Raw genomic sequence first — 19,266 nt, forward strand, 5'->3', positions numbered from 1 at the left:
ATAAAATTATTCTAAAATCATGATTTTAATATATGATTAGAAAGTACAGCAAAGAAACATCTCATCACCTATCAATTAATTAATTACTTAATTAAGTATTATAAAACTAAGACGTGATATAAGCTAACAATATTTTCCAAATTATAATTATTACTATTTTATATTTTAATTAAATATAGGGACCGATGAAGAGACCCTTAAATTTATCCAGCTCTGTGCTGCAAATGATGGCATGTTCACGGGGAAACAAAATGCGGCAAAGCTGGGCTGGCAGTGAGTGTCTTCGTAGAAATACATGATTCAACTATCTATGATGTTTATTTTATATAATTAATTATATAAAATATATAATTATAATTTTATAAAATATAATACAAAGCAGTATCCAATATCTAGCTAATTGTTTCAGTATGAAGAATATAAATAGAAATATGTATTATCGCATCACATAATTGTTCCTGCAAAAATTCTAACTACCATGTTTTACAAAACAATATTAAAAGAGGTGGGACTGGAGTGGAAGCTATCCTACATCTAGGCAAGCAAGAAGTGGGACAATCTTAAAAAAAAATACAAGGTACATGTAATGATATGTGTTAATTTATAGATTAATTGTAACTTGAACCTTGTTAGACAGTCCATAACTGAAGGGGAAGGTAGAAAAAAACTATCAATAAAAAATACACGTTTTAAAGTGATTTAAGGAGGGTTAGATAGATTGTTTTGTATCTTAATAATCATATAACAAATTATGGCAGTAAATTGAGTAGTTAACAAAATCTTAAGCAAATCTTTGGTCTATATATATATATATATATATATATACACACACACACACACATTATATATTTATACATACACACATGTACACACATACACATTATTTATAATTTCTTTGTTATAGGAGTTGAAATGTCCACCAACAGGGACAGGAGTAGATGCAGGGGAAGCCACAGCAGCAATGTGGCTATGGTTTATTCCAATGCATTGGGGGAAGGCCCTCTATTAATCCTCCTGACTTAATTGCCTCATGCATTTTGGATGACCAGCCCCCATCACCAGTAGATTCAGAGCAGGCCCCCAGACCAGCAGATTCAGAGCAGGCCAACAGACCAGCAGCAGGCACCCTTGTGCTGACTCCCAGACCAGCAGGCTCTTCTGAGCAGGCCACCAGCTCAGAAGCAGGGATGTCAGCCCAGACCCCAGAAAGCCCCAAAACACCCACTCCCAAAAAAAGGAAGAGAGAAGATTCTAAAATATTAGATTTCTTAAAGAAGGAAGCAGCAAGGGATGAGGCAAGGCACCGCCAAACAGAGGCCCAAACAAAGAGATTTATTTATTATTCACAAACATACTCAAACACTGTCTTAGAAAATGAGAACACTGACATTTTACTTTTTGTGTTACATAAAATATACATTGTGTGTGTGTGTGTAAATATATATATATATATATATATATATATATACAGCAAAAATAAATGAACTTCTACAAATAATGTATTAAAATACAACTATTTACATTGAGGAATAATAACAAACAGAGACTTCCAAAATTTCAACAAACAGGGAAATCCAACATTTCACCCCCATTATAGAAGTGTTCGGTATGGCCCTAATCACAGGTAATCATGTGCCATCAAATGTGCAGGAGTAATAACAGGTGCAGAGATTTGGTCTGCCAACTGGTTCCTTTTTGGAGTGCCACTCCTTTCATTCAGCCCAGGACCAGGTATAGGAAGTGGATCCACATTGTCATCTGCTGCATTGGCCTCAGGCTCCAGGAGGTCACCAGCAGACAAACAGACATTGTGGAGGATGGCGCAGGTTGAAATAACTGTCGGGACAAAGGTGTGATGCACCTCCAATGCTTTGAAGAAAATGCTCCTCCACATGGTTTTCATCATTCCAAAGGCTCGTTCTATTATTGCATGAGCCCTTGAGTGGTACCGGTTAAACCTCTCTTGTACTCTCCCCTGCAGTGGCTCCTTGTAGGGTGTGATGAGGCAGATTGGCTCATCACCCAAAATGGTGGTGGGTACCGTGCACCCACAGCCTTGTTAAAGGCTGCATTCTGAGCCAGATGGCCAAAACCCTGTCCGACGTCATCCAGCTCCTGGCTTAGGGAATGCAATTACTCTGCTCAGTAGTCCAAGAATCTCGTTGGCAATCTTGTGCACTGCTCTGTGCACTGTACTTCTCGGGACACCAAAAACACTTGACACCACCCTGATGGAGAGCCCGTGTGCCAGCCAGTACACAAACATCAGAACCTCCAGGGCATGTCCCCAGCCATGGTCCCTCTCTCTGTGGATAAGGTGCAGCAGAGCATCCATTGACCTTCTTGACAGACGAAAGTCTTGCTTTAGGTCTTGCTCCACATCAAAGTATAGCCTTAGAACAGGTATACTCCGGTTCAGTCTGGTGTAAGAAAACAGACGATCTGCCTAAAGGGAGAGTATCATGAATGTCTGTGTCATACTATTTTTGTATCTTTATTATTATTATTGTTGTTGTTGTTATCATTAACGTCATCATTATTATCATTAGTATTATTATATGCAATTTCTTATAGAGCACTACTGTTTACATTCTGTTTTTGCAGTGACTATTTCATATTGAACCAATGTAAAGCAAAATATATTAGGCCACTACCTATTGTATTTAAACTAAAATATACTATTATTTAAAACATTAAAAATGTAGCAGGTGCATTGTAAAGTACGTTCGTAAGATGAGGTGAAGTTTCCATTGTATTAAGCAATATCAAAGTATTTTAAATTATCTCAACGTTTATATATAAACATATGTATGATAAAAAAAAAAAAAACTCCTCTTTGCTCAGTACGGAACTAACGCGGCAAAGACGTCTCCTACTTGCCGAAATCCTTGAAAAAAATATTTGGAAGAGGAACAGTGCAACAACTATACCAGTCTCCTTTCTTTAAAACTACAATCTGACAAGTAAAGATTGCGTAGGTACTTTTTCGGTCAAAGATAAAGGTGCTGAATGATGATGCTGAAGTGTGTCCCATTGAACGCTTTTAGCTTCACCCTACACCCTACACCCTCGATCACTCAAGTGCACACTCTGTGACGTCAGCACAATGTCACGCAAAGTGTACACTTGTCGAAGGGTGTAGGGAGCAAGTGTGTGATTTGGGACGCAGCCTTGGTATCCACGCAGAGCAAGCAGAGTGAATTCGAGCTGCTGTAGGAGTGAGGGAGGTGCTCTGATGTTGTGCGTTCAGGAGAGCACCATCCCCAGGGGCTGCAGTGATCCAGGCCCAGGTGTCAGTCACAGGGAAGAGCAGAAATGGATCCAACAGAGAAACCTGTTGCTCCTGGTTGCCAGCTTTGAAAGATTAAAATGAAATCAAAGTATAAGAAATGGGATTCCTTTTTAAAGCAACACTTATTGAAAACATGGCTACCAATTCGTTATTTAATTTTTTTAAACGTTTATTTATTTTCTCCAGTGTCCTGCATAAACCAGCTCAATAGTGCAGGTAATACTTTAACCAGGTTATTTACTCTGGGGTGAATGGACTGATGATGTACAGAGAAATAGAGAGTAAACATTTCTAAATAGCATTTTAAAATTTAAAGTGCAAAACATTAAACTAAACCCACATTTACATCATTTACACTTTCACAAGTTACCCATGTGTCATTTATGCCATGGCATTCAGAGATCACATTACTCCTTCCATCAATCACATACTTTTCAAATAATTGAAAAATTGGAGTGCAGAAGTAACACAAACTTTTTGAAGTATCCAGAAACCAAATAATGGAAAATACTCTGCACACAATTAACATGCAACACATTATATATGGTAAAGAATTAAAACTGATAAAGAAGTAAATGACTTTATGATACTTTTAATAGTTCTACATCTTAGGTAGGCTAATAGCCATTAAAGGGATTTTATTCTGCAATTAATCCATGAGGATAGATAGTAACATGTTACAGAACCAGTCAACATTACAGAAAATTAATGGTTAAGTTACTTCCTAGGAGCTGCTCTCCCCATGAGTGTTTTTTTGGTGTTTTTCTCTGGATGAAGCAGAATAATGTAACATTTTGGAGCAAAGATCGCAATGAGGAGACCGAAGCTTGAAGCCAAGATGGCAAATATCTCAACAGCGTCTGAGTATTTCCCCGGAGAGCTGACATATGCTGGAATGAAAGCGATCCAAACTGCACAGAAGATGAGCATGCTGAAAGTGATGAACTTGGCTTCATTAAAGTTATCTGGCAGATTTCTGGCCAGGAAAGCCAGCAGAAAGCACACACTGGCTAGCAAGCCTATGTAACCAAGCAGGCAGCTAAATCCAGTGATGGATCCAACGTTACACTCAAAAATGATTTTTGAGTTTTGATACTTGGTGTTTTTGAAAGGCACAGGGGATGCTGTGCTCAGCCATATGATACAGATCACAGCTTGGATTACTGTAAATACAAAGACAGTGCCTCTCTGTTGGGCAGCTCCAAACCATTTCATGACATTGTTATCAGGAAGTGTGGCTTTAAATGCCATTATGACAACAATAGTTTTTATAAGAATACAAGAGATACACAAAACAAAGCTGATGCCAAACACAACATGTCTCAGCATACAAGTCAAGTGCAGTGGCTGGCCAATAAAGAGCAACGAGCAAAGAAAGCAGAGAATCAATGAAAGCAGCAGGAGGAAGCTCAATTCTGAGTTGTTGGCTTTTACAACTGGGGTGTTCCTGTAGTAAATGAACACGGCTAAAACTGCAGCTGAAACACACGCCCCAAATAATGAGATTGTTGTCAAGGAAATTCCCAGAGGCTCTTTATAGGAGAGAAACTCAATGTCCTTCAGCACACACTGGTCTCTTCTTGGGTTGGACCAGAAATCTCGTAGACATTTGACACAATCAATGGAATCTGAGAGAAAGAAGTTAATGAGCCAGAAAGATGATTTCTATTTTGAGTATTCATAAACTTTCTAAATAAATAATTCAGAACATAGACAAAAGATATATATATATATATCTGACTGAGAAACTGGAACAAAATGATGACATGAAATAGGACAATAAGAATCATGTTAGCCAGGAATAAAATAAAAAAACTATAACTAAACATTAAGACCAAAAACATATATATATATATATATATATATATATATATATATATATATATATATATATATATATATATATATATATATATATATAAATTTATAAAAGACACAAAGAAAAGGAGTTTCCATGTTATCTGGAATCTGTGTGACAGAACAAGTTACATATAAAAGTATTTCAAAATCAATGCCTTTGAATATCCCTGGTTTATGATTACTAGTGGTACATTTAAAAAGAAAAACACTGCTAATTTAAATTAGTTCTATGTGAAGACACATGTTGTATTCCCTGCCTACCAGTGTGGTTGCTGATTTCTCCCTCTGCACAAGGTATACAGTCGAAACAGCAGAGTGGCTCCCCTTTCCTGGCTGCCTTTCTGGTACCAGGCAGACAGCTTTCACTGCACACAGACCTGGGGGGCTAGAGAAGTGCACATCCATGTTTTACTTCAAACTGCCAATATTGATTGCCAGTTACATTTTCTCAATTCAAGTGTGCGAAAGATGTTATACACATTTAAATATATCTGCTGTGAAATCTCTCAGGAATTTTGATGTAACATGTTGTAATGTATTTTGATATCAGCAAATTATACAATTGCACACTAAGGAAAAGGCATTAATTTCATATAATATGAAAATCAGGAATAAATGTCAAGGTAGAGAACTTTGTTCCTCAGAAAAGAATATCACTTGCGTGCATGACTTACAGCATTAGAATCGAAGTTCCAAAAGATCTTGTCCTCATGGAGTGTAAGTTCCTCTCCAGCAGGAGCCGACTCATCGAACAGACCGATTGTTTCTATTTTCACAGAGCCATCGTCGGCCCTCTGCCAGTTCATCACATCATACATTGCCACAGCATTCCCATTCTCATCAAAGGAGACCCTGTCTCCATGGTGAGTAGTGAAGTTCACTATCTGCAGGTAGTGCAGGAGCTCAGGATAAAAAAAAAACTAAATAATGTAAATATGCATTGGATTAACAAAACTGTTTGGAAGAGAACTTGATAAAGAAATGAACAATATAAAAAAATATACAAATCAGTATTTTAGTATTGGCTTGATTTCATGTGATTTGTAAAAAAATATTTAGCTTTTCAGAGAGTTTCAGCATCAATTCTTCTAGGTACATTTGCACACAGTCAGGGATTTTGTAGGCATATAGTCAGGTGTATGATTAAACAATTATACCAAACAGGTGCTAATGATCATCAATTGAATAAGTAGGTTGAAACACAATCATTAACTGAAACAGACACAGCTGTGAAGAGGAATAAATCTGGGTGAGGAACAGCCAAACTCAGCTAACCAGGTGAGGTTGCTGAAGACAGTTTACTGTCAAAAGTCATACACCATGGCAAGGCTGAGCACACCAACAAGACACAACGTAGTTATACTGCATCAGCAAGGTCTCTCCCAGGCAGAACTTTGAAGGCAGACAGTGGTTTCCAGATGTGCTCTTTTGAAGAAGCACAAAGAAACAGGCAACACTGAGGACTGTAGATGCAGTGGTCGGCCAAGGAAACTTACTGCAGCAGATGAAAGACACATCATGCTTACTTCCCTTCACAATCGGAAGATGTCCAGTAGTGCCATCAGCTCAGAATTGGCAGAAAACAGCAGGACCCTGGTACACCTATCTACTGTCTGGAGAAGTCTGGTCAGAAGTGGCCTTCATGGAAGACTTCGACATGGCAACAAGGCCAAGCGACTTAACTATGCACGAAAACACAGGAACTGAGGTGCAGAAAAATGGCAGCAGGTGCTCTGGACTGATGAGTCAAAATTTGAAATATTTGGCTGTAGCAAAAGCCAGTTTGTGTGCCGATGGGCTGGAGAGCGGTAGACGAATGAGTGTCTGCAGGCAACAGTGAAGCATGGTGGAGGTTCCTTGCACGTTTTGGGCTGCATTTCTGCAAATGCAGTTGGGGATTAGGTCAGAATTAATGGTCTCCTCAATGCTGAAAAGTACAGGCAGATACTTATCCATCATGCAATACCATCAGGGAGGCATCTGATTGGCCCCAAATTTATTCTGCAGCATGACAACAACCCCAAACATACAGCGAAAGTCATTTAGAACTATCTTCAGCATAAAGAAGAACAAGCAGTCCTGGAAGTGATGGTATGGCCCCCACAGAGCCCTGATCTAAACATCATCGAGATTACATGAAGCGAGAGAAGCAACTGAGGCTGCCTAAATCCACAAAAGAACTGTGGTTTGTTCTCCAAGATGTTTGGGCCAACCTACCTGCCAAGTTCCTTCAAAAACTGTGTGCAAGTGTACCTAGGAGAATTGATGCTGTTTTGAAGGCAAAGGGTGGTCACACAAAATATTGATTTGATGTAGATTTTTCTTGTGTTCACTCACTTTGTATTTAGTTAATTGATAAATATAATCTATTTACATTTGTAAATTTTTCACACCTGCCTAAAACTTTTGCACAGTACTGTACATATATTTATATATATTTTTTTTAAATACTTGGAAAAACTAAGCATTGAATTTTAGAAGAAGATTCATATGTATATGTGATGTGTCCAAATGATAAATGGATGTAAGGAGTTTTAAATGTATATATACATAAAAACATTTTATAAACATTTAGCAGCCAAAGAACAGTATTTCTTACCTGCCAGGGCTGCACACTTGTGATGTCGGCACAGGAGTTATTTTCAAAGGGCCCTTTTCCTGATTCACAGGACATCAGATCATGAAGGGAATGTGCCAAGGCATACACCGCTTTATAAACATTGTAAGATTGCCTCAAATCTGACACGTCAGTATAACCAGACTGTGTACTATCGATATCCTCTGATCCTGTACATATTCTGTTTCTTACAAGAACAGATGAACTGTTATTATTATTTTTTTCAGGGAATTTACAACTGAACATTTCTTCCCAGAACTGATTGATTAAAGTGTTGTTGGGGTCAAAGACAGGTCGAACCTGGAGTAGAAACTCTTTCAGCCCTGGGATTTCTCCTCTGCGAACAGCAATTCCTATTGTGCCACCAAATGAGCTGAACGTTTCCTCATTGAGTATTCCATTGGCAGTGGTCCAGGATTCACTGGCAATCCACTGTCTGTCTCGGATGTTTTGGCGAGCAATTTCTTTAACAAATAGAATAATTTGAGCTTCTACCAAAAAAACAACAATAACTCTTGCAGTTGACTGTTTGATGGTGTTGATGATTTTAAGTATTCTAGACATTGAATTGACACTGGGCAGAGTTTCTGAGAATGATATACAGCCAAACTTATTAAACTCCTCAATAAAACTCTTAATAGCATATTGACCATAGTCACCATCACTTGCTATGGCCCCCACCCAGGTCCATCCATAGTGCTTGATAATTTGAATCATTGCTTTGACTTGGAAAGTGTCACTTGGAACAGTCCTAAAGAAAGAAGGGAAGTCTTTTCTGTTGCTTAAACAAGAGCAAGTGGCATAATAGCTGACCTAGAAATACACAAACAAACATACACTAAAAGGATAGTTACACACGCAAACCAAAAATCCAATGTGAATAGAAGAAGTAGCATACATAAAGGTTTAATATACCAGAGGCATCTGGAAAAGGCCCAACATTCTTGATATGGCGACAGAATTAGTTGACCCAGGATCCCCAACAATGCCTAAGACTGGGGGTGTCCCTGTACAGCTGTAGTCAGTGAAAGTGTCACCTTCTCCGCTGATCAGGGCTGTGGCTGCCTGAAATGCCAATGCCAGGTCGATACAGTTGTCATACAGCCTGTAGCCCAGAGTGATGTTAGGAAGAAGGGCAGCGTCTCTGTTTATTTCCTCAATAGCAAAAACCATGGTCTGTGCCCACTGGAAAGCAGGAAAATAAAAGCTGAAAGTAGACAGAGGAACCATTAGAGAAATAGAGGAAGTTAACTGAATGATAATACTTTCAATGATAATGAAGAATAAATGCATCAATGGACTAAATGGCTATAGTTAAAGAGATTAACATGAAATCTCATATGAGTTCCTTAATCCTCATACCTTACTTCTGGTTTTAAACTAAAGTAATTAATACCAGTATATACCATTCAGTGATTGTAACTCACACTTCACATTGCAGCTGGTCTGGTTTTGAAGTGAAGGTCAATTCAGGATGCACTCTTGTTGAATGAGCTTCAAATAATCCCCCCAAAACAATATCACCTTTCTTGTACAGTGCATTCAATTTAAATTTGTCTTGAATTTCACAAATTGGCAATTCAGATGAAAGAACTAAATAATTCAAACTCAGTGATAAAGAAAGACACAGAATGATGTTCATAGTGGCTGAATACATAACTCTACTTGTTCTAATGTAAGCTATCGCTGCTATATAGACAATCTTATCCTCAGAGAGTGCTTTGCTAAGCAATATTGTCAATATGACGTTATGTGACAACCCACAGCTAAAGCAAGTAGAGAACTACTGACACTAGATGCATTTTACAGCTAAACATCTATTAAGCACAACCCCACATTTAGCATGCGGAGTGATTTATTTTTTTATCTGTTATTTTTTCATTGCCTTAGAATGCACTTATGTTTTCATTATTTCTGGGGAGGCGATTCTGAATTTTTTATACTCATAAACAAAATGATACTCAAAATATTTGTTATGTCAATTTCACTGTGTGTGTACAAAATCTGATATGTGTGTATATCATTTTTCTATTTTCCATACTATATACAAAAGGTGCGATATACCCATTATGCTATCAAGATAGTAGTATTATTAAAAATATATTAAAAAGTTATCTACTATAAGAAATAACATTATTACTTACACCTAGTCAAATAGTAGGGCAGAACATGTTCTCAAATTTTAATAATCTCTTTAATTTTCAGAATAGAATGTAATACATAATATACATGCTATGCTTTTGTGGTTCCTGTGTAAGATATAACTTAACAGCCCTTTGATATTAGGGAGATATGCCATGTTAAGCACTTTAGCTGCTGAAGTGAAGTGAAAGTGTGCAGTGAATGCTTTTACCACATTCTTTAGTTTGGCATGAGTGGAATGCAGACAGTACAAAGAAACAGAGAGGAACCAAACATTTTATTATTCTTAATTCCAAAAAAGTAAAGTAAATATAACTGAAATCCGTACTTTCCCTGATTTACAAGCAATCCAGTTAACATTTACACAACGCTTGCATTTTTCAAGATCACACTACACCGCCCATCCCATACTCAATGGTCACTAGTCTATCTTGAAAGTGAAAACAGAAAGATTCATGAAGAGTGTATATAGAATATCTAAAAATATGGGTATATCTTATTTTAAAAGGCTGAACAATCTGACAATGAGTGATCGACTCCAGACCATTAAAGTGGGAGAAAGACAAATAACTGAAAATTCAAAAAATAAAATAAACCTGTCACATATTTAATGTCACAATTAAGAAAAGGTGTAGGGGCATTATGACCATTTTTGTAAGTCGTTTACACTAGTTTTATCTAAAGTAATAGCTATTAAAAGGACTTGCAAAGAAAATATGAGGATATATAGTTCAAAACAATGCAATGAATACAAGATTAAAGAAAGTAATGTTTAAGTTACTTCTTAGGAGCTGTTCTCCCCATGAGGGATTTCTTGGTGTTTTCTTCTGGATGAAGCAGAATAATGTAACATTTTGGAACAAAGATCGCGATGAGGAGACCGAAGCTTGAAGCCAAGATGGCAAATATCTCAACAGTGTCCGAGTATTTCCCTGGAGAGCTGACATATGCTGGAATGAAAGCAATCCAAACTGCACAGAAGATGAGCATGCTGAAAGTGATGAACTTGGCTTCATTAAAGTTATCTGGCAGATTTCTGGCCAGGAAAGCCAGCAGAAAGCACACACTGGCTAGCAAGCCTATGTACCCAAGCAGGCAGCTAAATCCAGTGATGGATCCAATGTTACACTCAAAAATGATTTTTGAGTTTTGATACTTGGTGTTTTTGAAAGGCACAGGGGATGCTGTGCTCAGCCATATGATACAGATCACAGCTTGGATTACTGTAAATACAAAGACAGTGCCTCTCTGTTGGGCAGCTCCAAACCATTTCATGACATTGTTATCAGGAAGTGTGGCTTTAAATGCCATTATGACGACAATAGTTTTGACGAGAATACAAGAGATACACAAAACAAAGCTGATCCCAAACACAACATGTCTCAGCATACAAGTCAAGTGCAGTGGCTGGCCAATAAAGAGCAACGAGCAAAGAAAGCAGAGAATCAATGAAAGCAGCAGGAGGAAGCTCAATTCTGAGTTGTTGGCTTTTACAACTGGGGTGTTCCTGTAGTAAATGAACACGGCTAAAACTGCAGCTGAAACACATGCCCCAAATAATGAGATTGTTGTCAAGGAAATTCCCAGAGGCTCCTCATAGGAGAGAAACTCAATGTCCTTCAGCACACACTGGTCCCTTCTTGGGTTGGACCAGAAATCTGGTGGACATTTGACACACTCAATAGAATCTGAGAGAAAGAATATCAAACAGTAAGAAAACTGGTATTTTAAGTATGACAATTCATAAATATTAAAAAAACAACAACTAACAAATCAAAAAATAGAAAAGATAAAAATCTGGCAGAGACAAATGAGAATGATGCAAATAAGGTAATAAGAAAAAAAAATGTCAACTATACATATATAAAGAAAAGGTGTTTCCAGTGTATTTCAAATTTGTATGAAAGAATATTCCATAAAAAATCTCAATGCCAATGCCATCAAAATGGCTTCCAGTGGTACTCTATAAGAAAAACTGTAAGTTTAAAGTTTTATCTGAAGTAATGTGGTCCCATCTTACCTGTGTGGTTGCTGATTTCTCCCACTGCACAAGGTATACAGTCGAAACAGCAGAGTGGCTCCCCTTTCCTGGCTGCCTTTCTGGTCCCAGGCAGACAGCTTTCACTGCACACAGACCTGGGGGGCTAGAGATGTAAATCTACCTAAACAAGCTTTACTCCATTGCCTGCATTTCTAAACACTGAATATTTTCATTGTTGAATCCCTCAAATGTATTGCTGCTTCTATTAAGATTTAACCTTTTTAAATGCATTATAGTAGTAATTTAAAGCTGTATTAGCAATAAGGTTAAAAGGTTGTAAGAGGAGAATCCCAAAGGTTAAAATGTGAAACAAAAAAACATTTTCTGTATATAATAGAAGCAAGTCTGTTTAGCAGAAGACTTAACTGTTTCAGAGTTGTATGAAAAGATCTTGTCCTCATGGAGTGTAAGTTCCTGTCCAGCAGGAGCCGACTCATCGAACAGACCGATTGTTTCTATTTTCACAGAGCCGTCGTCGGCCCTCTGCCAGTTCATCACATCATAGATTGCCAGAGCATCTCCATTCTCATCAAAGGACACCCTGTCTCCATAGTGAGTAGTGAAGTTCACTCTCTTCAGGTAGTGCAGGAGCTTGTCAGAAGGAATAAAATATATTTTAACTTTTACATACAGTGAGGGAAAAAAGTATTTGATCCCCTGCTGACTTTGTACGTTTGCCCACTGACAAAGAAATGATCAGTCTATAATTTTAATGGTAGGTGTATTTTAACAGTGAGAGACAGAATAACAACAAAAAAATCCAGAAAAACACATTTCAAAAAAGTTATAAATTGATTTGCATGTTAATGAGGGAAATAAGTATTTGATCCCCTATCAATCAGCAAGATTTCTGGCTCCCAGGTGTCTTTTATACAGGTAACGAGCTGAGATTAGGAGCACTCTCTTAAAGGGAGTGCTCCTAATCTCAGCTCATTACCTGTATAAAAGACACCTGTCCACAGAAGCAATCAATCAATCAGATTCCAAACTCTCCACCATGGCCAAGACCAAAGAGCTGTCCAAGGATGTCATTGACAAGATTGTAGACCTACACAAGGCTGGAATGGGCTACAAGACCATCGCCAAGCAGCTTGGTGAGAAGGTGACAACAGTCGGTGCGATTATTCGCAAATGGAAGAAACACAAAATAACTGTCAGTCTCCCTCGGTCTGGGGCTCCATGCAAGATCTCACCTCGTGGAGTTTCAATGATCATGAGAATGGTGAGGAATCAGCCCAGAACTACACGGGAGGGTCTTGTTAATGATCTCAAGGCAGCTGGGACCATAGTCACCAAGAAAACAATAGGTAACACACTACGCTGTGAAGGACTGAAATCCTGCAGCGCCCGCAAGGTCCCCCTGCACAAGAAAGCACATGTACAGGCCCGTCTGAAGTTTGCCAATGAACATCTGAATGATTCAGAGGAGAACTGGGTGAAAGTGTTGTGGTCAGATGAGACCAAAATCGAGCGCTTTGGCATCAACTCAACTCGCCGTGTTTGGAGGAGGAGGAATGACCCCAAGAACACCATCCCCACCGTCAAACATGGAGGTGGAAACATTATGCTTTGGGGGTGTTTTTCTGCTAAGGGGACAGGACAACTGCACCGCATCAAAGGGACGATGGACGGGGCCATGTACCGTCAAATCTTGGGTGAGAACCTCCTTCCCTCAGCCAGGGCATTGAAAATGGGTCGTGGATGGGTATTCCAGCATGACAATGACCCAAAACACACAGCCAAGGCAACAAAGGAGTGGCTCAAGAAGAAGCACATTAAGGTTCTGGAGTGGCCTAGCCAGTCTCCAGACCTTAATCCCATAGAAAATCTGTGGAGGGAGCTGAAGGTTCGAGTTGCCAAACGTCAGCCTCGAAACCTTAACGACTTGGAGAGGATCTGCAAAGAGGAGTGGGACAAAATCCCTCCTGAGATGTGTGCAAACCTGGTGGCCAACTACAAGAAACGTCTGACCTCTGCGATTGCCAACAAGGGTTTTGCCACCAAGTACTAAGTCGAAGGGGTCAAATACTTATTTCCCTCATTAACATGCAAATCAATTTATAACTTTTTTGAAATGCGTTTTTCTGGATTTTGTTGTTGTTATTCTGTCTCTCATTGTTAAAATACACCTACCATTACAATTATAGACTGATCATTTCTTTGTCAGTGGGCAAACATACAAAATCAGCACGGGATCAAATACTTTTTTCCCCCACTGTAACTGAAAATGTAATTATACATACTAATTGCATTTATAAACACTATGGCTTAAGGCTAAAATAATGTGTTTTAGTTGCTAGTTACTGACTACAGGTAATTTGACTGTTTATAGTTATATACGTGAAAAGTGCAAATATTGGAATTTTGCATCAGACCTTGAATTTAACATGCAATGTTGCAGTGTTATGAACCTTTTGCATTTTATTTATTTATTTAATATTTGTAACATGTTCTGTTTTGTTATAATTATCATTTTTATTTCCACAAGCATTTAGTGTAGTTACAGTTACCCACATAGACAAGTAATTGCCTGTGTTTACAATGAACATAATTGGATTGGTTAATTAACATGAAAATAATTGTGATAATTGCTACAACTGCAACTGGCAATAATCCTAGTGCTTGTTATATTACATAACAATATCAAAATGCTCTATTATTATTTTAATTAATGATAAAGGAGGAAATACATTTGCACAACTACAAAGAATAAGCCTAAAGGTATGGATTTTGACATGTAATTCATGAGAACTGTAGAATCACTATATGTTTCATACCTAAGACTAACAAACAGGTGTTAATGATTATGTTTTTGTTATTATTTTATTGCATTTTACCTGCCAAGGCTGCACACGTGAAATGTCCGCACAGGAGTTATTTTCAAAGGGCCCTTTTCCAGGTTCACAGGACATCAGATCATGAAGGGAATGTGCCAAGGCATACACTGCTTTATAAACATTGTAGGAAGCCCTCAATTCCGACACATCACTATATGTAGTCTGTGTACTCTGGATATCTTCTGATCCTGTACATATTCTACTCTTTAACTGAACAGATGAACTGTTATTAATTGTTTTCTCTGGGAATTTGCAATCGAACATTTTCTCCCAAAATTGATTGATTAAATATTTTTTTGATTCATAAACAGGATGAACCTCCAGCAGAAATTCTTTCAGCCCTGGGATTTCTCCTCTGCGAATGGCGATTCCTATTGTGCCACCAAATGAACTGAATGTTTCCTCACTGAGTATTACACTGGAGGTAGTCCAGGCTTCACTGGCAATCCACTGTCTGTCTCTGATATTTTGCCGAACAATTTCTTCAGCCAAAGGAATAAAATACGCTTCTGAGGAAAATACAACAATAACTCTTGCACTGGACTGTTTGATGATGTTGACAATTTTAAATATTCTATCCTTTGCATTCACACTGGGAAGAGTTTCTGAGAATGATATACAGCCAAATTTATTCACTTCCTCTGTAAATGTTTTAACAGCATATTGACCGTAGTCATCACTGCTTGCTATGGCCCCCACCCAGGTCCATCCATAATGCCTGAGAATGTGAATCATGGCTTTGACTTGGAAAGCATCACTTGGGATAGTCCTGAAAAATGAGGGGAACTCTTCTTTATTGCTTAAGCAAGAGCATGTGGCATAATAGCTGACCTGCCATGAAAAATACACACATTAAAAAATCAAATAAAAAATCTCCCTCTCCTGGCTTATTAAATATTTGTCCCATGTATCTAGTTTTATCAAATATTAAATATAAACAAAGATAAATATACTGTACCAACGGCATATGGAAAAGGCCCAGCATCCTCGATATGGCAATAGAATGTGTTGACCCAGGATCCCCAACAATGCCTAAGACTGGGGGTGTCCCTGTACAGCTGTAGTCAGTGAAAGTGTCACCCACTCCGCTGATCAGGGCTGTGGCTGCCCGAAATGCCACAGCCAGGTTAACACAGTTGTCAAACATCCTGTAGCCCAGAGTGATGTTAGGAAGAAGGGAAGGGTCTCTGTTTATTTCCTCAATAGCAAAAACCATGGTCTGTGCCCACTGGAAAGCTGCAAAATCAAAACTGTCAGAAGACAAACAAATATGAGTTAGATTCGATGAAGATCATTGTGAATCAGTTCCTTTTTTAACAAAGGAAGAGATCATCCTCTCTATTACATTCATATTAAACTTGTAGTTGTATGGAAAATTGCAATTGAGTCCTGCATTTTTCTTCATGACTCAACTCACCTCTCACATTGCCATGGTGCTGGTTTGGAAATAAACGGCAAGTCGGGAACTACTGCACTAAAGTGTATTGCAAAAATCCCTCCTAAAATAATATCCCCATTCTTATACATACCATTCAAAACAAATGTGTCTTGAATCGTGCATGCAGGTTCTTCTTCTGCAATAACGTTTAAAACTAAACTGAGTAATATATTAACATTCTGAGTAAGTTTCATAACTACAGAACAGAAAACCTCACGTATACTTAAGTCTGAGAAAATGCTTCTATATATACATCGTGTGAGTCCTTGGAGATTCGTGCATAGAGTGACATAAAGGATGTCATTATTGCTGTAGGTGTACCCTGGCTAAGATTTGACTAAACAAAGTAAAGGAAGTAGTATCTGAAGCACATTTTAATTATTAAGATAATTTTATTCTCTTCTTTTCCACTGAACACCCAAATGGCTTTTTCCATTTACACATTTCCAAAATAACATTTGATAATTTACTTTGATAATGGATTTTTATTACATGATTTAGCCATGATTAAAAATTATCGAAGATTTAGAGATCTGATTGTAAGGCATAGTCCACTGAATAACTGATTAACATTCACTTAATTTTCATTTTGTATCTGTAAGATGTTTTAACAAAACTGATTTCTGTTTATAAGAATCATTTTTCTTTCGATTGCATAGAAAAAAAGCTTGTATTCATTTTTATATTTTTAAATGATCTTCTAGTGATACTATCCATACATTTTTTATAATATAATTCTGCCAAGAAATAAGATTCTCCAACCTGTAGACATCTATGTGAGGTGTGTCTTAGCCTTAGATAACAGAATAATTAATTTGGACTTAAAATTGAATAACAAAACCATAATTATTATTTTACAGCTGAACTTTGTTTGGGAATAATTACACTGAAACCATTTCACTTCAAAAGTGCAATTATTGTTTGGGATTATAGAAAGCAAGAAAAGTCTGAGCAAAAAATATAAATAAATATTATAAAATATTATAAATATGCAGGTTCTTGTTGTCATTCAATTTTTGCTGACAGATTATGATATTTTATTGTAAAATTACAGACATGAAAGAGCAATAGTGGTAGCAATTCACTGGGTTAGTTATTTTTGGAATATGTCCCTTTTAATTTTGAACAATGAGGATCTTTAATTTTCACTCAAGAATTATCAATCAATCTTAATTGTATATAGTGGAACACCAACCCACCAACAACAACATAACATAAAAAGTGCATCATACATTAATACAACATTTCAATATTGCAGTATTGTTACAGTGCAGTAAACTGCATGAATCCCATTTTATCAGGCATTAAGTCTGAGAATTACAATGCTGAATTACATTAAAAGAAACACAATGCATCATACTGCAGTATAGGGACTCATGGTTGGTGACATCACACGTACACTACTCATTTGCTTTTTATAACAGCGCACACTTTTTTCGAGTGTGTTTTTTTAGATTTAAGTTAAATGTTATGTGTGTTTTTTTTCCCGAGGCGTTTTTCCCACATAATATAAATATTTCATTGTTTTAAATGAATGCTAAATTTCATTTTTTGAAAAATAAATATTTATCATTTGATTAAATATTTATTTTAATCATAAATATAGTCTTTGCAAACTGTGGGCGCAATCCACTGCACCTTTTCATTCCCCTGCCCTTTTTCCACAAAGTGCCCTATTTGTCCCGATCGCCGCTCCCCTATCCATGTAGTGATCCGCAACCGGGAACTTGGACCGCACTTCACCAGCACCCCCTTAGAATGCCTCATAAGATATGAATTTATGAAGTTTCAACATGTTTTTAATTTCCACAATGTTAATTCAATAACTGAAAAAACAAACTTTGTGAGTTGCGCTTCTGATGAAAGCTGAAACTTTGCTGCTTTTTTCTCTTAAGGACTTTAAGACAATTTGTTTCCTTATCAATGCAATGTGAGGACAGGATCTCTCTTTTCTAAATAACAGAAACATATTCATATTGGGCTGCATCCCAAATCACACACTTGCTCCCTTGTTCACTTCCCTTGTGCGGCGGAAGTACAATGGTCGCCATCTTAAGGAGTGTCCCAATACCTTAGGGAGTGAGTGAAGGAGCTTAATCAAGCTTTTTGTGCGCTTCACTGCTTCCTTTGACGCAGTGTACAAAACAGTATACTATCTGGAAGTGTTTTAGCGCCGAAGCCCCAGAGCTCTTTGTGTTAAAGCTGGAGACAAGTAAATTGGGAAAATATGGCAGAGGCAGGTGCATATAAAAGTAATGTAAATATAACTAGCTAAACAGTTGTAGATATTGATTAATTATTTATGAAGTAAAGTATAATACATAGATAATATACAATTATTCTATAATCATTATTTAAATATATGTTTAGAAAGTACAGCAATAACAATGTTTCAGCACCTATCAATTAATTAATTACTGAATATAAGTGAACAATATATTTCCACATTATTATTATAATAACTATTATGTTTGTACAGACACTACTTGTCAAAGGTATCTGGAAGAGGAGCAGTGCAAATGCTATAACAGTCCCCATTCTTTAAAATTACAATCTGACTTGTATAGATATTTCTTGGTCAAATATAAACGTGCTGAATGATGACGCTGAAGTGTGTCCCATTTAAGACTGGATAGGAGCCTTGGATCACTTAGTTCTTAATGGACATCAAATCAGCACGATGGGTCAAACTTTCTTATGTTCTTCTTATGTTCTAAGGTTTTTAGCTTCGCCCTACACCCTGCACCCTCTCTCACTCAAGTACACACTCTCAGATGTCAGCACAACGTCATGCGAATTTTACACTTGTCGAAGGGTGTAGGGAGCAAGTGTGTGACTTGGGACTCCCAGGACTCGCTGTCAGTATACTTCGGCCACCGCCATTTACAGAGATAATACCACACCCCTTGCTGTGAGAAGGCTGACCTGCACCATATGAGCGGGACTGTATTTGCATATATTTTATAGATTTAGATTGAACATTTAGATTTAAATTTTATGTTTAACATTTAGATTTAGATTTAACATTTAAGCTAAATA

The 19,266-nt window shown here is 37.4% G+C and overlaps 2 protein-coding genes across 2 annotated transcripts; both read right to left on the reverse strand.

Annotated features, from left to right (window-relative positions):
* Nucleotides 1-4,009: 4,009 nt before the first annotated feature.
* LOC136754115 (extracellular calcium-sensing receptor-like) lies at nucleotides 4,010-9,426 on the reverse strand. The gene is made up of 6 exons (XM_066710445.1): nucleotides 9,197-9,426; nucleotides 8,685-8,976; nucleotides 7,752-8,582; nucleotides 5,827-6,054; nucleotides 5,414-5,537; nucleotides 4,010-4,920 (listed from the first exon to the last, which is right to left on the reverse strand). Exons 1-6 carry the CDS (start codon nucleotides 9,424-9,426, stop codon nucleotides 4,010-4,012), a joined length of 2,616 nt encoding a protein of 871 aa, XP_066566542.1.
* A 1,262-nt stretch (nucleotides 9,427-10,688) lies between these two features.
* LOC136753399 (extracellular calcium-sensing receptor-like) lies at nucleotides 10,689-16,346 on the reverse strand. Its single transcript, XM_066709473.1, has 6 exons — nucleotides 16,207-16,346; nucleotides 15,748-16,039; nucleotides 14,790-15,620; nucleotides 12,319-12,543; nucleotides 11,932-12,055; nucleotides 10,689-11,599 (listed from the first exon to the last, which is right to left on the reverse strand). Exons 1-6 carry the CDS (start codon nucleotides 16,314-16,316, stop codon nucleotides 10,689-10,691), a joined length of 2,493 nt encoding a protein of 830 aa, XP_066565570.1. The 5' UTR covers nucleotides 16,317-16,346.
* Between the last annotated feature and the right edge of the window lie 2,920 nt (nucleotides 16,347-19,266).

This window comes from Amia ocellicauda, chromosome 7 (genome assembly GCF_036373705.1).
Source record: "Amia ocellicauda isolate fAmiCal2 chromosome 7, fAmiCal2.hap1, whole genome shotgun sequence".
NCBI classification, from domain to species: Eukaryota; Metazoa; Chordata; class Actinopteri; order Amiiformes; family Amiidae; genus Amia; species Amia ocellicauda.

Bases quoted from the DNA above. Each gene is read 5' to 3' on its own strand.
- LOC136754115 (XM_066710445.1), bottom strand. From the start codon at position 9,426: ATGTATTCAGCCACTATGAACATCATTCTGTGTCTTTCTTTATCACTG. The intron at 8,977-9,196 runs GTGAGTTACAAT...GTCTACTTTCAG, and splicing joins GACCAGCTGCAATGTGAAGT to CTTTTATTTTCCTGCTTTCC. The intron at 8,583-8,684 runs GTATATTAAACC...GTGTATTTCTAG, and splicing joins GCCTTTTCCAGATGCCTCTG to GTCAGCTATTATGCCACTTG.
- LOC136753399 (XM_066709473.1), bottom strand. From the start codon at position 16,316: ATGTATAAGAATGGGGATATTATTTTAGGAGGGATTTTTGCAATACAC. The intron at 15,621-15,747 runs GTACAGTATATT...TTTTCATGGCAG, and splicing joins GCCTTTTCCATATGCCGTTG to GTCAGCTATTATGCCACATG. The intron at 12,056-12,318 runs GTTAAGTCTTCT...TTACATCTCTAG, and splicing joins TTTCATACAACTCTGAAACA to CCCCCCAGGTCTGTGTGCAG.